Here is a 19066-nt window from a genome sequence, read left to right as displayed (position 1 = left end):
AGTCCTTCCAAGCGATCCGGTCCCACGTCGTCCTGGAATTCCTGTTTGTCCCAGACGCTGGGAGAGCGCTGGGCACCGCCATCTTCAATCTTCTCTCCCTTCTTCTTCTTGTCTTCCTGGCGCGTCACCCGATCTCGCACTGTGCAGGTGCGGGATCAGTTGACGTAGCCCGCTGTAAAGTGGTAAAAAAAAAGAGCTGACCTCACTGCGCTTGCGTAAGAACAGCATCTCTTTTTCCTAATAGAATAAATGCCCCTTCTTCGCATGTCCGAGATTAGGACATGCACAGAAGGAGCCCCCAGAGTCTCCCGGGATGCGTGACGTAGGCGGCGATCAAGACTTAAAGAGGAGGTGCTGCACCCTACAAGGATGTTGCACTTAAAAAAATGAAAAATAATTAACATTTTTCCTTTACATATAAGGGTTGTCTACTGTAAAATAAAAATGTTGAGTTTAGATCCGCTTTAACTATATTTTGGTGATGGCCAGTGTACCGTTTTTGTTGGAAATAACATGTTTCCATCTTGCCACCCAGATTTGTCTGACTCAGGGTCAACCTTTCACTCACTGTAAAAACCCTTTTTGAATATGAAAATACAAATGTAGGTAAAAAAACATTTCCCTGCAAGGAAGAAACTTGAGAATCGTTTGAAACCATTGAAACCATGAAAATAACACTTTAACATGAAAATTACCAACACGCCATTACTTTGTCATCCGAGCGGCGCGGTGTGAGAATGTGAAATGCTAATAGGCTTATTAAGCAGAAATGTGAGCCTATCACACGGCTGAAAATCAATTATTTGTAATTTTTGCGCACAAAGTGTGCTATTTTCAATATGACATTTTCCCAGTGTACATCTTTATGTAAGCAAGACGATTTCTCGCGTACATCTGCCGTGCTGTATCTCATAAATGAGTAATTGTGTTAAAAATTCACATAAATCAGTATTCGAGGGGGAAAAGTAGGCCATGTTTTGTAAACATTATAATCAGAATATGTATTTATTGCCAGAAAGAGAGTGTAACACACTGTTCTCCGAACAGACAGACATCAATTTTAGCTGCAAAGAAATACGGTTGCATTTGAAATATTTAAATAGTTTGGAGTCACAGATGTTTCCATTGGCTTTTCCCACTTTTAAGAGCAATTCCAGGCATCCTTCAGAATCATTTAGCAGTGTGTTAATGCAAGCAACTGTGCTAAAGTCATCAAACATAGCATATCTCTAAGGCTAAGTTCACACAATGTCTGCATGCTGAAGAGCTTTGAAGCAATCCAAGAATTGGAGCTTTGTTGGCATTCTGCTATGAATGTTATAAAAAGCCAGCCAAAATTTAGGGCCCCAGGGACGCAACCTTTTATATAACTCTGTTTAATGTAAAAACAATTCAACCTGTAAAAAGGAATTAATACTTCCTTATTCTACAACAGAGCTATGATGGCTGGATAGAGAAGTGAAAGGTCTTCCTTACTACATATCAGATAAGTAGGGAAATCTCTTGAATGGAACATAGAGAACAAAGATCAAATGGCTTTAGAGCATAACAAAACCCAGTGGATACTCACCTGTCCCTGTTGTGTCGTGGATACTTTCCTTCTTTTCTCACACTTTCCAATCTTTGGCCATCTTGATTGGCTGGGCTGATATAACTTCCATGCAGGCACGCAGGAGTTCATTCAGTCCTGACATTCACAGTTGAAATTGGGATTTCTGGGTATCTTGATTACCAATGTTGAGCATGCTCAAGGAATTTTGACAGGTAGAATGCCAATTGGCCAGGAAAGGACATCACCTGCCCCTTTCTTTCAGGTTTGCTGGATCACACAGGTTCACCCATGATAGTCTATATTCTCCAGTCTTAGAGAGCTTTATTAAACCAGCAAAAATATATATGTAGAGTACTTTTCAGCCCCTGGTTTTCTGAGGTGGTGCCAATCAGGTGCATTAATGGTGCATTTCCATCCTCTTAGTTTGCTGTTCCACCAGCACTTTTTGGTTCCTTCATCCTGGTCCCCTGATGTTATTCTCCTCCTATTATACCATGTTCCCTTTAGTATCCCTGCATTGTTTATGCTCTATTATAATAAGCAAAAGGAGAATAACAACTGCTTCTTCTTTTGAATAAAACAGAATTGTATCTTACGCAAAAATAAAGTAAATCTAAACCAAAAAACAAACATTATATATTTTGAAGTCTACCAGTTCTTGGGTGAAGTGGCTGCATTCATTTATTTCTTTCGGGCTAAGAACGTTTGCAATTACAGAGAAATACCTTCTGGAATTCTAAGTGTCCTTGCAGATTCAACTAAACTGAAACTGTTATTGACTATCACTGTCTTTGGTGAACTGAAAAACACCCTACACTATGTAATGGAGGTGAGGGGGTATATGTTGTCCATATCAGGAGAGCACCCTATGGTGACAATTTCGATGCTCCAAAGATACAGCTCCTGTTGCATCTCTGAGACAGCTAAAGGGAAAGCACTCCAAATGAAACAAAAAAGATAGGTTAGTTCCATCTATTCCCATTCTGTCCAAGACTGTGTACAAATACATTTCATTAGTGAGCCAGGCATACACTATACAACATTCCTGATAGATCACCAAGGTTGTCATTTCCAATACTTGATGGCCACATACATGCCAGGATTTTTACATAAACCGTTATTTTCTGACTCTTTGTAAAGCACCACTGCTGTCTGTTAGAGAAATATTAACCTCCCTAGCGGTAACCCCGAGTCAAACTTGGTGTAGGTAAACCTATGGAAAGGTAAGTAAATACTGCGCTTACCTGATCCGCCGGCATCCCGCATCGTCCATCACCACGATCTCTGTTTTCTTTCTTCTTCCTCCGGCCGGCTTCTGCACCCGATGAGTCACCGGGGAGTTCCCGGTGACGTCGGTGCGTGTGTACGTTGCCGGCAGGGCGGGAAATTCAAAATCCATTTGTATTGCATTCAATACAAAATAACTGTATTGAATGCAATACATTGGATTTATTTGTGTTAAATCAGTACATTGTTTTCAAGAACATTAATTTTACAGTATATATAATATTATGAGTATAATATGTTATTTTTTTTTAAATTTACAAAATAAAAAAAAATAATTTTTTAATATATAGATTTTTTAATATTTTCAATGTATTATTTTTACATGATTTTGTAATTCAAACTTTATTATACTCATACTATTATATTATACTGTAAAATAAATTTTCATGAAAAACAATGTACCGCTTTTAGACATATAAAACCAGAAAGAAATGAACCGCTAGGGAGGTTAAAAATGTGTATGCATCCTAGATTTGGACACCCCTGGATTAGACATTCAGCGCCATAACTATATTCATTGGAATGAAACTCTAATAAACTAGACCCTAATTTTTTTAGGAGTGATTGGGAGAAGACTCTCTTTTTATCAACATTTGTTTGATATCAAATGGCACAAGGTGGTTAAAATGATCATCATTAGTTAATACATTTTAGATCAAGGAAATATCAAGTGTTTGCAAGATCAAACATAAATCCAATAATTTACACCAGTTAAATAAAAATCAATATAGGTAAGAAAAGCTATTTTATTTCCAGGAAAGGGCAAGAAGCAACGTATTCGTATACAGACAAACTAATCAACTGAAGTATAAATCAGGGTTCCATGAAACCTTAGGGTTCCTCCAGAGGCTGCTGGGGGTTCCTTGAGCATTAAGCAATTTGTGCTTCTCAGGTCGGTTTATATGACACCAATGATCTTTTTTGCTCTCTGTAAAGGTGACATTCTTCTAATAGCCAGCAATGTAACAGGCATTCTTCCTACTGATCACCAAGCTAATGTACTGTGGATGTAGTAATTATAGCAAGAATTCCCTGAAGATCTGCAAGTTATTTCAAAGTGTTAAAAAGGTCAAGAAACACTGGTATAAGCTGTAGTAGAAGTGGGCGCCATTTTGCTCTGGTCTTGGATTTCCAATAAAAAATGTTTTAATATGTTTTAATGCCACCTTTACTTATCTTCTATAAGGGGGACTTCAGGCCCATTTTTGCAAGCTACAGTTGGTTCCATCAATCCAGCAGATGCCGCCAATTAGAAGACGTGCCATGGCACATAGTGAATTAAACTCTCCAGCACTGACCCATTTCATAACATTGGTAGTGATATAATTTGTTGCCAATTCAGAAACAGAATGGTCTAATTTATTGCGGTGGGGCATTTGAAATCCATGAACCATAAATAACGACATCTAAATGAAATCTCGGCTGTAGCTTGATTTCTAGCACTGCCACAAGTAAAATCCCAGTTCATCTGAGCCATGTATTTACCGCATGACACATGTCAAAGGCATTCAGAAATTTATAGCTCATTATTCATCAACACATAGAACACTTACAAAGAAATTACATACCCATATAATAATTTTACATTTGAACATTCAAATCGCTAAAAACACAGAAAAATACATCTGCGGGGTTGTTCGATCAGCATATACCTACTATATGAAAAATTAACTTGCCGACTTTACAAGTTAATTGCAAAACCCCTGAACATGCTATTGTCACTAAAATTGCTGCAAAAGTCATAAGGACTGGTAGGAACATGTCATAAGTGATAAAAAATAAATAAAGCATGTCATTTTTCTATAAAATAAAGTCACGGTTCGGTTGTTATAACCCTTTTTTAAAAACACCTGCCAGCGTTTTAAGGTAATTGCAAGGCTATTAAATCTGGTATTGTGGCTAAAGTTACAGGGGGGGCAAGAGGACACGTGAAAAAAATGTGATTTTTTTCCTTTAACTTTATATTCATTTATATGGGGATTTCTTATTGGCTGTCCAGTGGCTGAATCCTCTTAGGAGATTGAAACAGTGATGTTAGTGCAAGGGGATGGTAAAGGACGAACCAGAACAGATAAATCTGCAACACTAAATTAGGAACTGTGCTGTCAAGCCAGTGAACTTGGGTGAGTAAATCTTCCTTACAAGTCATGAAAAGAATTAAAAAACATGCAGGATGGGGTATTAATTGTATTATTATCAACCAGTATTTATATAGCGCCGACATATTACGCAGCAGTTTACAGAGTCCATAGTCAGGTCATTAACTGTGCCTCAAAGGAGCTCACATTCTAATGTCCCTACCGTAGTCATATGTCATTAACAAAGTCTAAAGTCAATTTGGGTGGAATCCAGTTACTCTTACTGCCTGTTTTTTGGATATGGAAGGAAACCAGTGTACCCCGAGGAAACTCACGCAAACACGGGGAGAACCTGCAAACTCCATGCAGATAGTGTCCTAGCCGAGTCCTGGGACCTAACACTACAAAGGCCAGAGTGCTAACTTCTGAGCCACCTTGGTTTGGAAAGGAATATGGTTTTGAGTCATGTTCAAGCCCAACTGGTGGGCCGGTACTGTTTAGATGTAAGTATGCAGATCAGGGTATCTGGCTTTTAAATTTCCTAAACTGCTTATTTGTTAGAGATCAGTCAATCAAAATACTGAAAGATCAGCACACCAACCAAGGAACTAGCATTTTCAGAAGATCAGATCGCTGCCCCCTAAAAATCATAAGAGTAACACAGTTAAGCATTTGTAAAAGAGTGCCTGGGGCAGGGCCACATCTAAATGCAGCACAACATAAACTGCTACAGAGCGTAAAAACAGAATTTAAAAAGTGGCTTTAATAAAAATCTTTTTACTCCCATTCAGAGGATGCTGGTTTAGAACTTCCCGTTAGATGTTTCCGCTGGCACATCTGTGCCTTAATGAAAGCGGAAATATTTTTCCTCCATGCTACCTGTGTTTATTGAAAGCTCTCGGTGTGATGTCTGCCACCCAGACAAGAAAGAGAGAGACGAAGAATGAAACATATCACAAATCAGCCGCGGCGCCTAGCGAAACGCCATGCGCATCTGTTCGTGACTGGGTGCTGCAGCTGCGATTAAGCGCATGAAAGCAAACGCGAGCTTCAGAAAATAAAAAAAAAAAACAAGCAGAATGGTGTCATTGTAATACAAACGGCATTTGCCGAAAACGACTGTCACACCATTACAGAGGGATGCTCGGATCCCGCTATTGTTATTCTTCATCATTAAATGCAGCCATTCTAGTTTTCCGCTGGAAAACTGATGACAAAGGGGAAATAAAATATGAAAGAATATAAGAATTATTTGTTAATCCTAATGGTGCTTTATGCACCGGAATGTTTCATTCTGCTGGATTATTATGACAAGGCTTTGTAGGGGTTCATTAAATGGCAACTAAAAGGGGTTATTTTAGTAATTGTTATTGTAAATTGGCTATAAGTTAATAGATTAAAGGATAACTGCAGCCAGACACATGGAAATATATATAGGTATGCATTTAAAGGGGAGCTAGACTAAAACAATAAGGATTTTCTATAGGGAACATCTGTAAATTAAATTTATTATGCCTGAGCATTTGCAGTTATCCGAAAATTCTACTTTGTCTATATATTACTCCTTCTTTGCTCCGAGCCCTACAGCTTTATATCCGCAAGGATAAGCAAAACTGCCCAATTGGATCCCATTACATGGTAATAACAAACATTGAATAACAATTCACATTTCCAACGTTTTGAGGTAATTGCAAAGCCATTGAACATTATATTGTCACCAATATTGCAGGTTAGGTTAGATAGACCTGTGGAAATATAAAAAATGGAACAATACCTGTGTTTTTTGTAATCAAAGTTAAAGCAGAACTAAACTTGTTGGTAGGTGATGAGTTTCGGCTGATTTTGGCACATTTTTCCCGCCCTGCAGCAATGATATATCCAGGACCTGTCATTAACGCACCCTTGGAAGGCATCATCTTTACAGACTTCTGAGAAGAAGGGACATTGGGTCTGCTTTATTAAAGATCTCCAAGGCTGAAGAGGATACATTTTCATAAATGAAGCTGGGTGATCCAGCAAACCTGGAATGGATTTCTTTAAAGGCCTTTGCTATTTGCTAGCAAATGTTTTCAATCCTGGACCAGATCGTTTCCACGTTTGCTGGATCACCCAGCTACACTGATAAAGGTGTATCCTCTCCAGCCTTGGAGAGCTTTATTAGATCAGGCCCATTGCATTTCTGTTTTGTCAATTAGTACTTCACACTGAGTGTAGGTCTGCTTTAAAGATACAGATGCTCTTCACTCGCTCCAAGCAAATTGGTCATTAGGTAAGAAGCCGAAGCTGTGCACATGCAGCGTAAATCAATGACAGGCTCACTTATAGTTTGCAGACCCAGATCGAGGGGAATCGTTACTCGGGACAGGATTCTTACTGGAGCCGCAAAGAATAAAGGGGAAAAGCTGCACTGCTGTACCTTTCTTGTATAGTGTACTCGGCAGAGAGTCGTCTTCAGTGTAAGCTGTTGTTAGGCAGGTAAGACGTTAAGTATAGAATACCTGTATATCGGAAATTTACTGATTGAATAGTGCCTGCCATTCTTCTGCTTGTCTAGTTAATGATTTGCTTACCTGTCATGGTACCAGTCAATGTTTCAGCATCAAATAACAGCAGAAAATAAATGGTTTCCACATACCTTCCCCCATCTTGCAATTTTGGTGACAATGCCATGTCCAGGTGCTTCAGAATTCATTTAAAATTCAGCAGTCATAAACTTTAATGCAAATGGATTGAACAGATACCCGTAGGGCTATCCCCTGGGAAAGAGAGATGCAGGAACTTGAAAAGATTAAAACTTTTAGGACGTGGCATGGAAAGTTAGAGGCATATAGGTGAGTGTTAGTTATATTGCGGCCTCTTCACCTTGCTCTGGTTATCTCATCTTGCTTGATTTGTGTGGGGAAAGCTTTTGGAAGTAATTGCATATCCACACTGTTCTGGTCCTGTTGGCACCAAGGGCAATGTGGGGATTTAGCACTAAATCCCTGTCCTAGTTAAACGCATCCCTCTAACCATGTCATCTTCATGCTGATACCGGCTCGTAGCTTCTCATTCTACCTGCTGCCTGAAATCTTTATGCAATGTGTAATACATGGGTACAGCTTCACTTGTAAAAGAATGCCATTGCTAGCTAGCAGCTGTTGATTGGACACAACGGCCATTTTAGTGAAAACATTTTTCTAAATTTGATTTTTATCAGCAGGGTCATTCCTGCAAATAAGCCATTAGCATTAAAAAAAATATTTGAGCACAAGCCAGATGCCATTGCCTAGAACAGGAGAAGAATCTCCACTCCCATTGCAGTGGAATGATGGGATTGTATGGATGGGCAAATGAGGTGTTTTTTCAGAAACCACAACCTTGGGGGTTGTTTTATCTGTGCCAGCCAATTGGGATCTAGATCTGCACTGAATCTAGATGATGACTGAAAAAATATGGTGTCTTCTTTTCATAGAATAAAGGTAGAAAGAAGCATTGTAAGAGGAATACTAAGATTTTTGTGAGAGATAAGAAATACCTAGAAGTGATACACTTATATATTACTTTGCTCATTTGCACTTAACATGAGAAAATATATCTGATAAAAAGACCACATTCAGTTTTTCCTGGGTATTAAAAACATTTTGCCAAATAATTGCCTGACCAATGGACTTGGTAGGGGAATTCAGCTTAGAATGCCATCTTTTGCTAACGGTTTCTTTCCCTCTTTGGAGACCCATGCCTTCATTTCAAATACGGTGGCTCAGGGGTTGGCACTCCGGCCTTTGCAGTGCTAGGTCCCAGGTTCGGTTCCCAGCCGAAGTGGAGTTTGAGTTCTGCATGGCGTTTGCAGGTTCTCCCCGTGTCTGCATGTGTTTCCACCAGGTACTCTGGTTTCCTCCCACATCCCAAAAACATGCAGTTAGGTTAATTGGCTTCCCCTAAAAAAAAAAAAAATTGACCTTAGACTACATTAATGACATATGACTATAGTAGGGACATTAGATTGTGAGCTCCTTTGAGGGACGTTAGTGACTCCACTATGGACTTTGTACAGCGCTGCCTAATATGATGGTGCTATATAAATACTGTGTAGTAATAATAATAATATTAATAATACTGGTAGATTCCCCTTCTGCTCTAGTTATAACTTATAACATCCCACAGAGGAGAATTACACAGCGGGGAGCATTTCCCAGCCCTAACAAAAATGCGCATTGGATGCACATTGTGATTAGGAAGCATAAAATCAAGGTGACAGGGATTATAATAAGGTCACATATGGTGCAGAGATCAATTTAGGGTGATACTTATATTAAAGGTATTCTCCTCTCTCTATTACATGTTCCCTCTTTTCCCTCCCTTTCCCTCTGTCTCTCCCCTCTCCCTTCCACTCTCTCCCTTTCTCTGTATCCCTCGCTCTATACATTCACCCTCTCTCTCCCCTCTCCCTCTCTTCTCACCTTTTCTTTCTCTCTCTCCAATAACCCTACCTACCTACCTTCCCCCTTCTCCTTTACTTATCCCACCCTTTCTTTCTCTTTACTCTCCTGTTTCCTTTTTCTCTCTCCCCCATCCTTACCTCTCTCCTCCTCCTTCTCCCATTCCCTCTATCTCCCCTCTCCCTCTTTCCTTCTCAGCCTTTATTTCCTTATATCTATTCTCCTTTTTTCTCTCCCCTCCTTCTCCCATTCCTTCTGCCATCCTTCTCTCTCCACTCTCCATCCCTCTCTTCCTTTTCTCTCCCTTTATTCTCCCTCGCTCCTCTCATGTTCTTTTGTTCATGTAGCTTCCTTTGACACTGACAAGCCATCTTCCATGTTGTGTCAGCGTCAAAGCCTGTTATTAGCAGGGGCACAAGCTAGCTGACCTAGAGGAGCAAAAAGTATAAATTCAGCCCTTCCTTTGTCTGGTGTAAGGTCTTCCTTTTGGGGAGAGATTATCTCCAAGCTTTTTTTGAATGTCCAATATTAAAGTATTTTCTATAGGAGAATAATTCTATTCCAGAATGGAATGTATTACCCTAGGAAAGCTTAAAAGACCCCTATTCATGAAGGGGGTCACACATTCATTTCATGTATTAAACACCCAGGCTATGTAAATGTTCTTTCTCCTGTCATGATTTCCTTCTTATCAGAGCACGGTGCCTCAACAATGCAAAAATGTTTCACTGCTATTGATAGGTCCCCAATATGAAAATGGATGTTCGTGGTTTTCTAATCTACAGTTGGCAGCCCTGCTGCCAGCTTATCCTTGTGACAGCTAAAATTGTCTGCGGAGCCGCAAAGTGGGGCTGTCATTTGGACAGGACAGACATTAATGTGAACCGACGATGGAGGTTATTTAAAAATGGACTGCTCAGTCACAGCTGAAAGCTTCTCCTAACTAAAGAGCATTGCTTAATAAGCTTCAGATATCCATTCTAATGCTGCACCCACAACCCTTACAGCCCCTAATTTGACTTTCGAAGTCATTTACTGCTGGCAAATGAACCTTCTTTTTTTCTGGTTGTCTTCATGCTGTAAATAGGTTTAGACAAATTTATGGGTTTTTTTTATCATTCTACTTAATTTAGGTTAAATAAAGTAAGTTTCAAATAAAATGAACCAAAGGGTCCTAAATATTGTTTAGACCAAATCTAAATACATTGCATTATTCCATTATTCTTTGAATTCCCGAGCACTGTCTTTTCCATGTGATAGTTTAATGCTGCAGCTACCACTTCTTTTGGTATTGGATTGTTGAATGGCAGGGCGTAAAAAAAAGCAAGGCTAAACCTGACCTTGTGCACCATTTGGTACATATAAATGGGTGAATTCCAAAGGTTGGATCAGTTAAATCCATTAGGTCCAATGAACAAAAGTAATGCTTGCGCCCTGTTGCTCCCTCTGGGGCCATTTACTGCAACAGGCCAATCACAATATCATCAAGAAATATAATAAAATAAAAACAAGATAAATATTGCAACATGAGGGTAGAACTTTGGAGAGGACCAATCAAAGCTCAGTGATTTCAAAGTCCATAGCAAGTGGCAGAGCCCCAACTAAAGTGGAGAAGTGTGAACTCCAGCTGCTGTCAGGGACCCAATCAGGAGTTGATAATGGATGGCATCTTGAAAGCTTGCATGTACTTAGTTACATCTATTTCCAGATCTTGTTTCTAGGCAAGACATTTTGGGGGTTACCACCCCTTAGTCCAGACCCTTGACCATGAGACCATAACCCCAAAATGAACCACCACAATAGGCCACAGGTACCTGATGCCTGTACCTAAGTAGTGGTGTTTTTAGATGTAAAAGGTGTACTTAGATGGGACCAAGCTCCAGACATTCAAGTATTACTTATTTTTTTTTTATTAGTAGTAAATATGTTTAAAACAATGCCTTGCAAACCTATGTAGCTGCAGGCATTGTGTATTAATTAATCCTTAAAATTCATATCAGAAGCTCTTGAAGTGAGAGCAGGGTGAGAATTAATTGGTTAACCATGCCAGTGTATGAAATACTTGATCCACCTGCTGCACCCCATGGTTCCTTCTACACCCTTTAGTGTTAAAAAGATGGTGAATGAAAAGCAGTACAAACTCATGTAGCTCTGCTTTTCAACAATACATCATTACGTGTATTTTTTTCAATGCAGACAGTGATAGAGGTCTATATCTAAAACAGAGAAGCCGACATTCATTGAAATTTACCTTATTGGAGAACTCCACCAGGGAAAGAATGCCAGATTCACTGCTTTATAAATAGACTCCATTGACTTGGTCCCATCTTCAAGTCACTGTAGTACGAGTTTATACTAAATGGGCAAAAAACTGGGCTTGCAGTAAAAATTGTCAGCGCAGTGCAAGGAGCGTTCCAATAGGAGGAGCCCCCTGATTCTCCTTTTACTGTCCAATCACAGGCTAGGGGAGGGACAAGATCCGAAAAGGTTATTTAACTGCAGAAGAGAAAATCGAGTCTTTTCTCCTGATAAGGCTGTGCTGTGTGGCCAATGTGGGAAAACCACTCCCTTATGTATATTTAATCAAAATTTTCAGCTGTTTGCCTTAAGTTTAGCTTTGTGTAAGAAGTACACCCTGTACAATTTTCTATGAATTGTGTGTGACCATTTACATTTTTTTATATTTACCTCTTTTTTTTTCTCTCTTTGTGTCTTTCCAGCTCCCAGCACAGCCCAATACGGCATTACAGGACAAGCAGAAATCCTCTTTTCTTGTTGGTACCTCGTGTTGACGCTTTCTTCTTTCACGAGCATAATCTACCTGAAAAACGGCATTATACAATAAACACACCGAACCATACATAAGGCTTTAAAGATGTCTGTGAAGGTGCTTATATTGACCGGATGTGATCTGGTGCGGTCTGTTTGAAGCGGCGCTGGTTGTGAGCAGCCGCGAATACATGTGGGGGATGACCGGCTTCTTTAGAATTGTTCATTTTTGTAAATACTTTAATTCTTCTTTTTTTCTGATTAGCTGCATTCCCTTGTGACGCAGTACACATTGTCCCCTTTTTTTAAGAAAAACAAAAATGAAAAAGTCTAACTGTAACAGCTCTGAAATTACTTTTAGAGGCAATTAGTTGTGACTTCACGTTTGTAATTTACAACTTTTTGAAAAAAAAAAATGCTTGATGGCGTTAGGTGTGGGCTGCGGTTTACAAATATAAAACAACAAAAAAAAAGACACCCCTAAAACTTAAACAGGACCAGAAGATCATTGCACAGAAAAATAATACAATTTAACATTCTGAGGCTTGCAGTCTCTTGCCTTTCTTTTTGCGAAATAACATCTTGAACTCATGCATATGAAACAGTTTCCAGTTTAATGACAGAATATTGCCTTCAAAAGATTACAACCGTTTCATTTAGCTAGATCAACTGCAAGTTTAATATGTGGGTATCCGCGATCAGTATTAAAAAAAAAAAATGTTTTCAAAGAACAAAAAACTTCACAAAGCATTTTCCGTTTATACTTGTATGTTTCGCATGGGTGTGCCTTCATAAAATTTTAATTCTTTTTGTTTTTTTTTTTGTTTTTTATTCAGATGGGTTTTACTAGCTTAAGGGGGAGGGGTTCAGTCTATATATATATATAAAATTGTTGAAATGTACAGAGAATATTTTTAGGAGTTCATCTCAAGCAGCCACCCAAGTATGAAAGACTTCTACGTGTGCTAATAAAAACGTCCATTCCTCCGCCAATGTTCCAATGCAGTGTTCTTTGACCCATGAGTACACAAAGAACATTTCTTTCTGTTGATGTACCACGGTGGTGTTAGTGTAAAGTTAAAGGTTAAAGAGGACGCAATAGCAGGGTCGTTTCGAGCTTGGAGTGTTACTGTGTGCCTCCTATCAGCATTGTCTATAGGCCCATGTTGGGTTAGTTTGGGCTATGTGGCCAAATAAAATGGACATGCACCATAAAATTATTTTTTAGCATCTTCAAGGACAAGAAAAGCCAAAATTTCAAATACATTGAACTTCCATGACCTCAACTTCTGTTCCCAGACTACCATGATTCCAAAGTGCACATCGATGTTCCTTCCAATGTTTTTTGGCTACACCATTTGTAAGACAACTAGAAACTGAAAAATGTTGATGGTGTCCCAGAAATACAAAAACTACCATTGCCAACTTTTTTATTAGTACATTTTTCTGGGTCATTATCCTTAACCCCCACTGTGCCACTTGGCGAGTGACCATTGCCGAAAAATATCCAAAAGATGGAGAAATGGAAACTCTTATATTCATGGCATGTTGGGTGCCAGAGAGTTGAACTTCTGGAAGTCTAATATCACATTTTAGTATACATGAAATATTCATTTGCCCTGGGCTGCCAACCTAGAGGGAGGATGAGTGTTAAAAAAATAGCCTTCTGCCAATGGGGAGCTTAGGATTGGGGTAAGAATTTATCTAAAAAAATTTGTAATGCTCCATAACAGCCAAATACATTTATTTCCCCTTTTATCTTCTATAATGTATTCAATATGATGTAAAGGAAAGCCTTAGATGTACTGTTTCGGAGACAAAAGCAGCGTTTTGGGTAGCAATTTACATTAACTGCAAGTTTTTATCCAATCACTGTAAGGAACAATGGTACACTTTGGGGTGACCAAAAGACCCTAAACTAATGTAGTTTAGCAACCCCAATATTTCTGCTCAATTTGCCATTTCCATTAAAGGTTCCCTGTCTCCAGGGCACTCAGCAACTTTTGTCCCATTATATTAGCCAACACCCATAAATGAAAATGTGCCGCACCCCATTCTTCTGAAGCCAACCCAAGTCTTCAAATCACACCGAGTTATTGACTCAATGCCTCTACGACTAGTAATAAACGACTAGTTTCATACAATGTAGGCATTTGTTGCAAATAGGCAGCCTTAAGATACCTCCACTGTGAAATCAATGGAGCACACCATATTTTTTTTTTCTAGATTCCAACTCCATTTTTTTTTATCAATCTACCTTTACACAAATTAGCATTTATCAATCACATTATTGATCTAAACCTATGAAAAACATCCTGCTTATCCACAGACGTATCATGATTTAATCGTGATTTGTTGATGCTTTCTTTGTTTTATAAAAACCGCACCATGCTGCTGTTTTGATCTGTTTGGTGTTTCTAACATATCCTTCTGTTGAAAACAGATTAAAACTCATTTGTTTTTTTGTTATAATCATGGGAAAAGCATCTAGGAGAAAAAAAAAACTTCAAATAAAATGAAAAACAGAAGTATTGCTTTGAAAAGAAAAAAAAAGTATTACAAATGGATAAAATACACTAAAGTAATCCATGTTTATGTCTCATTTTGTTGAAGCAATTAAATAAGCGTGTGTGCACATATTGTTGCAGAAATGATGAAACGTTATTATGTCTGATGATTCGGAGGAAACGCAGGTAGGGGGGACGGGACTCGAGCACCCTCTAGGGCCTAGCGCCTATGCTACTAAAAAAAAAATGGCCTTGTTCAGCAGTGTCTAGCACTGAGCTTCTTGGTATAAGACACCCACTCCACGTTTTTTCCGAACCCTGATTATAGCACAATTCTCATGTGTGTTTTGTGATTTCAGAGCTATTTCTCTTCAAAAAAAAAAAAAAGTATTATTCAAAATTCTTTTAAAAAAATGTTGTGCAAACGAGAATGTGACAATCCATTTTATCATCCATCCGATACTTCATGGAATCTGTATTGTTTTGCACTTGATTTTGTACTGAATTTGTGAAACTAGCTAAAATAGTCAAGAAAAAAGTGGATATATTTGGAAATGGGTCTACTCAGCGGAAAATAAAAACTGGTAAAAATCATCTTTGTGTTCATTGCCTCTGTTTGTGTCAATACTGTGCTAAACACTGAGAAGGCATTTTAAAAGACTCTAAAGGTGCAAATTATAAAGTATATCACACATTTGTTCTTAGGGCTCTATTTATGAATTATTGCCCTGTCAATTCGCTTGTAATATTTATTTCCTATTGTGACAGCAGTGCACTTTTGACAATTGGCCTCTAGGTGGCAGGACGAGTCATTGTTTTAATAGGAGCTGTTGAGAGATACGACCATTTGTTAGAGAATTTCAGTGGAATTGACTGGGGGAATAATTTATAAATAGAGCCCTTACCATTAGAAGCATAATTTGTTATACCGGTAAAAATTCTGAGATTTGTAACAAAATTTGTCAACTGTACATCCATTCTTACATAGCATTCGACGCGTTTCGCAACATAAGCTTCTTCAGGACTGATGAGGCTTGTATCATGTTATACAATAAAAATAGCAGTTACTGTAATAAAAGTTACTGTAAGTACATACCCCGCAGCTTTACATATTTCACAATATACATTTTCATACACTTACATCATATCTGCCAGATATAGTATTAAAACCGCAACAGCCAAAGCTACTGTCATGGTCTTTCAGGATGAAAGATCCAAGAGGGTACCCGGCTGGCGCGGCGCTGATATCAACCATAAACCTGGCATCTCTGTTTGTACATATATAAGGTCTATAGATCTTACTTTAATACTCCTTCTTTCTTCCTCTGCCTTATATGTGGTGGGAGTATTAGTTTTCTTTGTTCAGGGATCATTTTCTGTTTTGAATCTGGTGAGGGTACCTGTTGGTCTTTGTTTTGGGTTTAAAGCTGACCTCCAGCCTTACTCTCTTTTTGCACCCTTGTAGACAGTCCCCTCTTGTGCTAAAAGCAATTAGTCCATTTTTCCTGCACACTGTGACCACACAACAAGCATTACAAGCCACAACATTATCTTGAACCCACATGATGTACATTTTATCACCTCTGTGCTGAATTTCTGAAATTCAGCTTCATGTATTTAGGTTTTCCCTGGTGGTCTTCATGAAAATAAAATCCAGCAATGCCTATGTGCTGCTACAGTGGGCCTGATTTATTAAAGCTCCCAAAGAGTGGATTATGGATCTGGTCTAGGAATAAAACCATTTACTAAATAATTATTTTAAAGAATCCATTCAAGTTTTCCTGAATTAACGTGGTTCTCCAGTGATAGCCTATCTTCTCCAGCCTTGGAGAAAAAATCAGGCCCAGTGTGTGAGAGGTAATGCTGCAAGCTGAGAAATCCCTTGCCATTGCTGATATTATTCTGCCGTCATGGTGTTTATTTCACAAAGATGTCTGCTTAACTTACACTCCATGCAGTCACCAAGCACTGACTGCACTAGCACAGACACAATACACACTGTACAAAAGAAATGAGGTTTGTGATTTATTGTGCTGTCGGCAGTGGCAGAGACGAACTGATAACAATGGTTAGTGTTTTGGGAGACAAGCATGTGCTGAAGGAGGTATGGAACTTGATTTAGATTTGATTTGAGTTTGGTGTTTACACAGGAGACGGTTGTTCTGATTTCAGTAAATTTAAAAGATAAATGGTTGCTTGCACACAATAATGTACAGCATGCCTGCATATTTGAGAATCGTGTATCAGCATTGAGATGAACAAAGGAGCTGTGCTGAGCTCTGAGAACTGTAAAGAGAACATCCTGCACTTGCAAGCTTCCTTCTTCTAAATGGTCACTGGTCACAGAGAATGGTGGAAACTTTGGACTTCTGGTTCCTGAGGATATATCTTTTTTAGCCCCTATGATGCCACAGGAACCAGGAATGATTACAAATACAGGGCCAAGGTTAAAAAAAAAGGTGGTAAGGTCCATTACCATAGTTTATTGTTCTCTCCAGCCCCTTTTAGCTGGGCCTACCACCTGGCACTTTTCAGTAACCACACAAAAACAGCACAGCCAGTAAGGTCACAATATAAAGTCTGGCACCCTCCTACAGCTTCTTTCCACCTAGCTTAAAACATTTCTGGGGAGAATACTGATTGTTCATTGCCAAGTTTATTTGATAAGTTTCATTGCTATTATAACCTGGATATATCACTATCTGGGTATGCAGTTCTGGGACCCATATCAGTCAAATAGTTTGATATTGCAATACCAATGCATTATGTGATTTTGTTTTTTGGTCCAATTCCTCTGAAAATTTTCAGCCAAGGGCTGTGTCTCATTTTGGTGACATAGGCAGCCACCAGCACATTTCCTAGCAGCAATACAATATGATATAGGAAGACCCTGGCCCGTGTTTTAGGAAGATGGAGAGGTGACAACTCTGCACAAAATTCATAATGGAAATGGTTATTCAAAGCAGCAGATGGGGGGATGATGCATAACCTTGCTTTACAGAACTCATGTAAGCTGAACAATAACAGTGTCTATGGGGTTGAAAGTAGTGACAGGTCACCAGAAGTGGAACTATCTGGGTTAGTAGAAATGGAAAGGTATGTAACTTTCCCTGTATATTATTAAAATACAAAAAAACTCCAGATAGGCTGATGGATCTCTATTATAGATTTACTTTTCCTTATTTCCCCTATCTCCCCCATTAGTTTTAGGTTTAAAGCTGTTTTCTGTGGGGGAAGACATGGTGCCTCTGCGGAGGATCAATACTTCCCCTGCTATAGTCCTACAATCAACAAAGCTAATTCTTCCTCCCGATAGGAGAATTCTGACTGTAACTCAGCATGGGGTATGTTGGACCTCTGCTGATTCAAAAAGAAAAACTGTAAATCAGTAAACACTTTTTGCTTTAATTCACCTGAAATCTTTTCAGCAGCAATATGGGATCCCCATCAATGCATGGGAAGGTTCACTGCTCTCTGCACAACTTTTGTCCTTTTTATGCTTTTTTGTCTTTTTCTACTTTTACAAATGTTCCACAATGTTAGTCACATGACTGCTGACGTATTTGCACTTACTTATGCACTGCTGGCCTGTTGTGGAATAGACGGAACCCTTATATACACAGCCATTAAGCCATTCATTCTAGCATGGTTAACAAGCACTACCTGTTTGCCAATCTCTGGAAATGGTGATATTAGTCATAGACCTGAACACACAATACATGGTCAATAAATCTTCAGATCATTATAGGGTTTGGGTCTATGACTACCCATGTAGACTGGAAGTGGTTTGATGACCCATTCTTATTTAAAGTGAAGGGATTGCAAGGAATTACTATATATGCAGTACCAGGCAGCAAGGAAGAAAGGATGAGTTGTGCAGTTCTTATATCAAGCAAAGCTAAAGGCAGAAATAGTAAAGTAAACATCAGAAACTGGCAGCTGGGCATTAAAAAAAGAGCTGGACTCTGGCAGACTGTATGGATTCCAGGACTCTGCAGATTACATTTTTCATTATTTGGAGACTGAAGGCTGAGAAAATTGGGGAATGGAACAGTGCAAGGTCTTTGCAGCCTGTCAGATTCAACCCTGCATTGGAAGATGACAGATAAATAATGAAAATTTAAAACACTGGTGAAAAAAAAAAATTTTTTTCAGATGTGTGGACAAATATTTGGACCTTGCACTGAGGATCCCAGGAGAACATTTCAGATTCAGTACTGCGGTGCAGGACCTGGATTACAGCTCTACCAACATATCATTTATTTATTTACACAGTTAGGTTCATAAATATTTGGACAGAGACTTTTTTCTAATTTTGCTTCTGTACATTACCACAAATAGTTTTAAATGACACAACTCAGATGCAGTTGAACTGCAGACTTTCAGCTTTAATTCAGTGGGTTGAACAAAAAGATTGCAAAAAAATGTGAGGAATAAAGCCTTTTTTTACAC

General features: G+C 38.8%; 1 protein-coding gene across 2 annotated transcripts in view; it reads left to right on the top strand.

The window, feature by feature from the left end:
* NEGR1 (neuronal growth regulator 1) overlaps window positions 1-15208 on the top strand; it is a 343626-nt gene extending 328418 nt beyond the window's left edge. For both annotated transcript variants that reach the window (XM_072419472.1, XM_072419473.1), the window contains one exon: window positions 12059-15208. In XM_072419472.1, coding sequence (XP_072275573.1) covers window positions 12059-12183 — 125 coding nt within the window. In that variant the 3' untranslated portion in view covers window positions 12184-15208. The remainder of the gene's footprint in view (window positions 1-12058) is intronic.
* The last annotated feature ends 3858 nt before the right edge of the window (window positions 15209-19066 follow it).

This window comes from Pyxicephalus adspersus, chromosome 8 (assembly GCF_032062135.1).
Source record: "Pyxicephalus adspersus chromosome 8, UCB_Pads_2.0, whole genome shotgun sequence".
NCBI classification, from domain to species: domain Eukaryota; kingdom Metazoa; phylum Chordata; class Amphibia; order Anura; family Pyxicephalidae; genus Pyxicephalus; species Pyxicephalus adspersus.
Note: the sequence above shows the minus strand (reverse complement) of the source record. Positions and strands in the feature narration are given on the sequence as shown.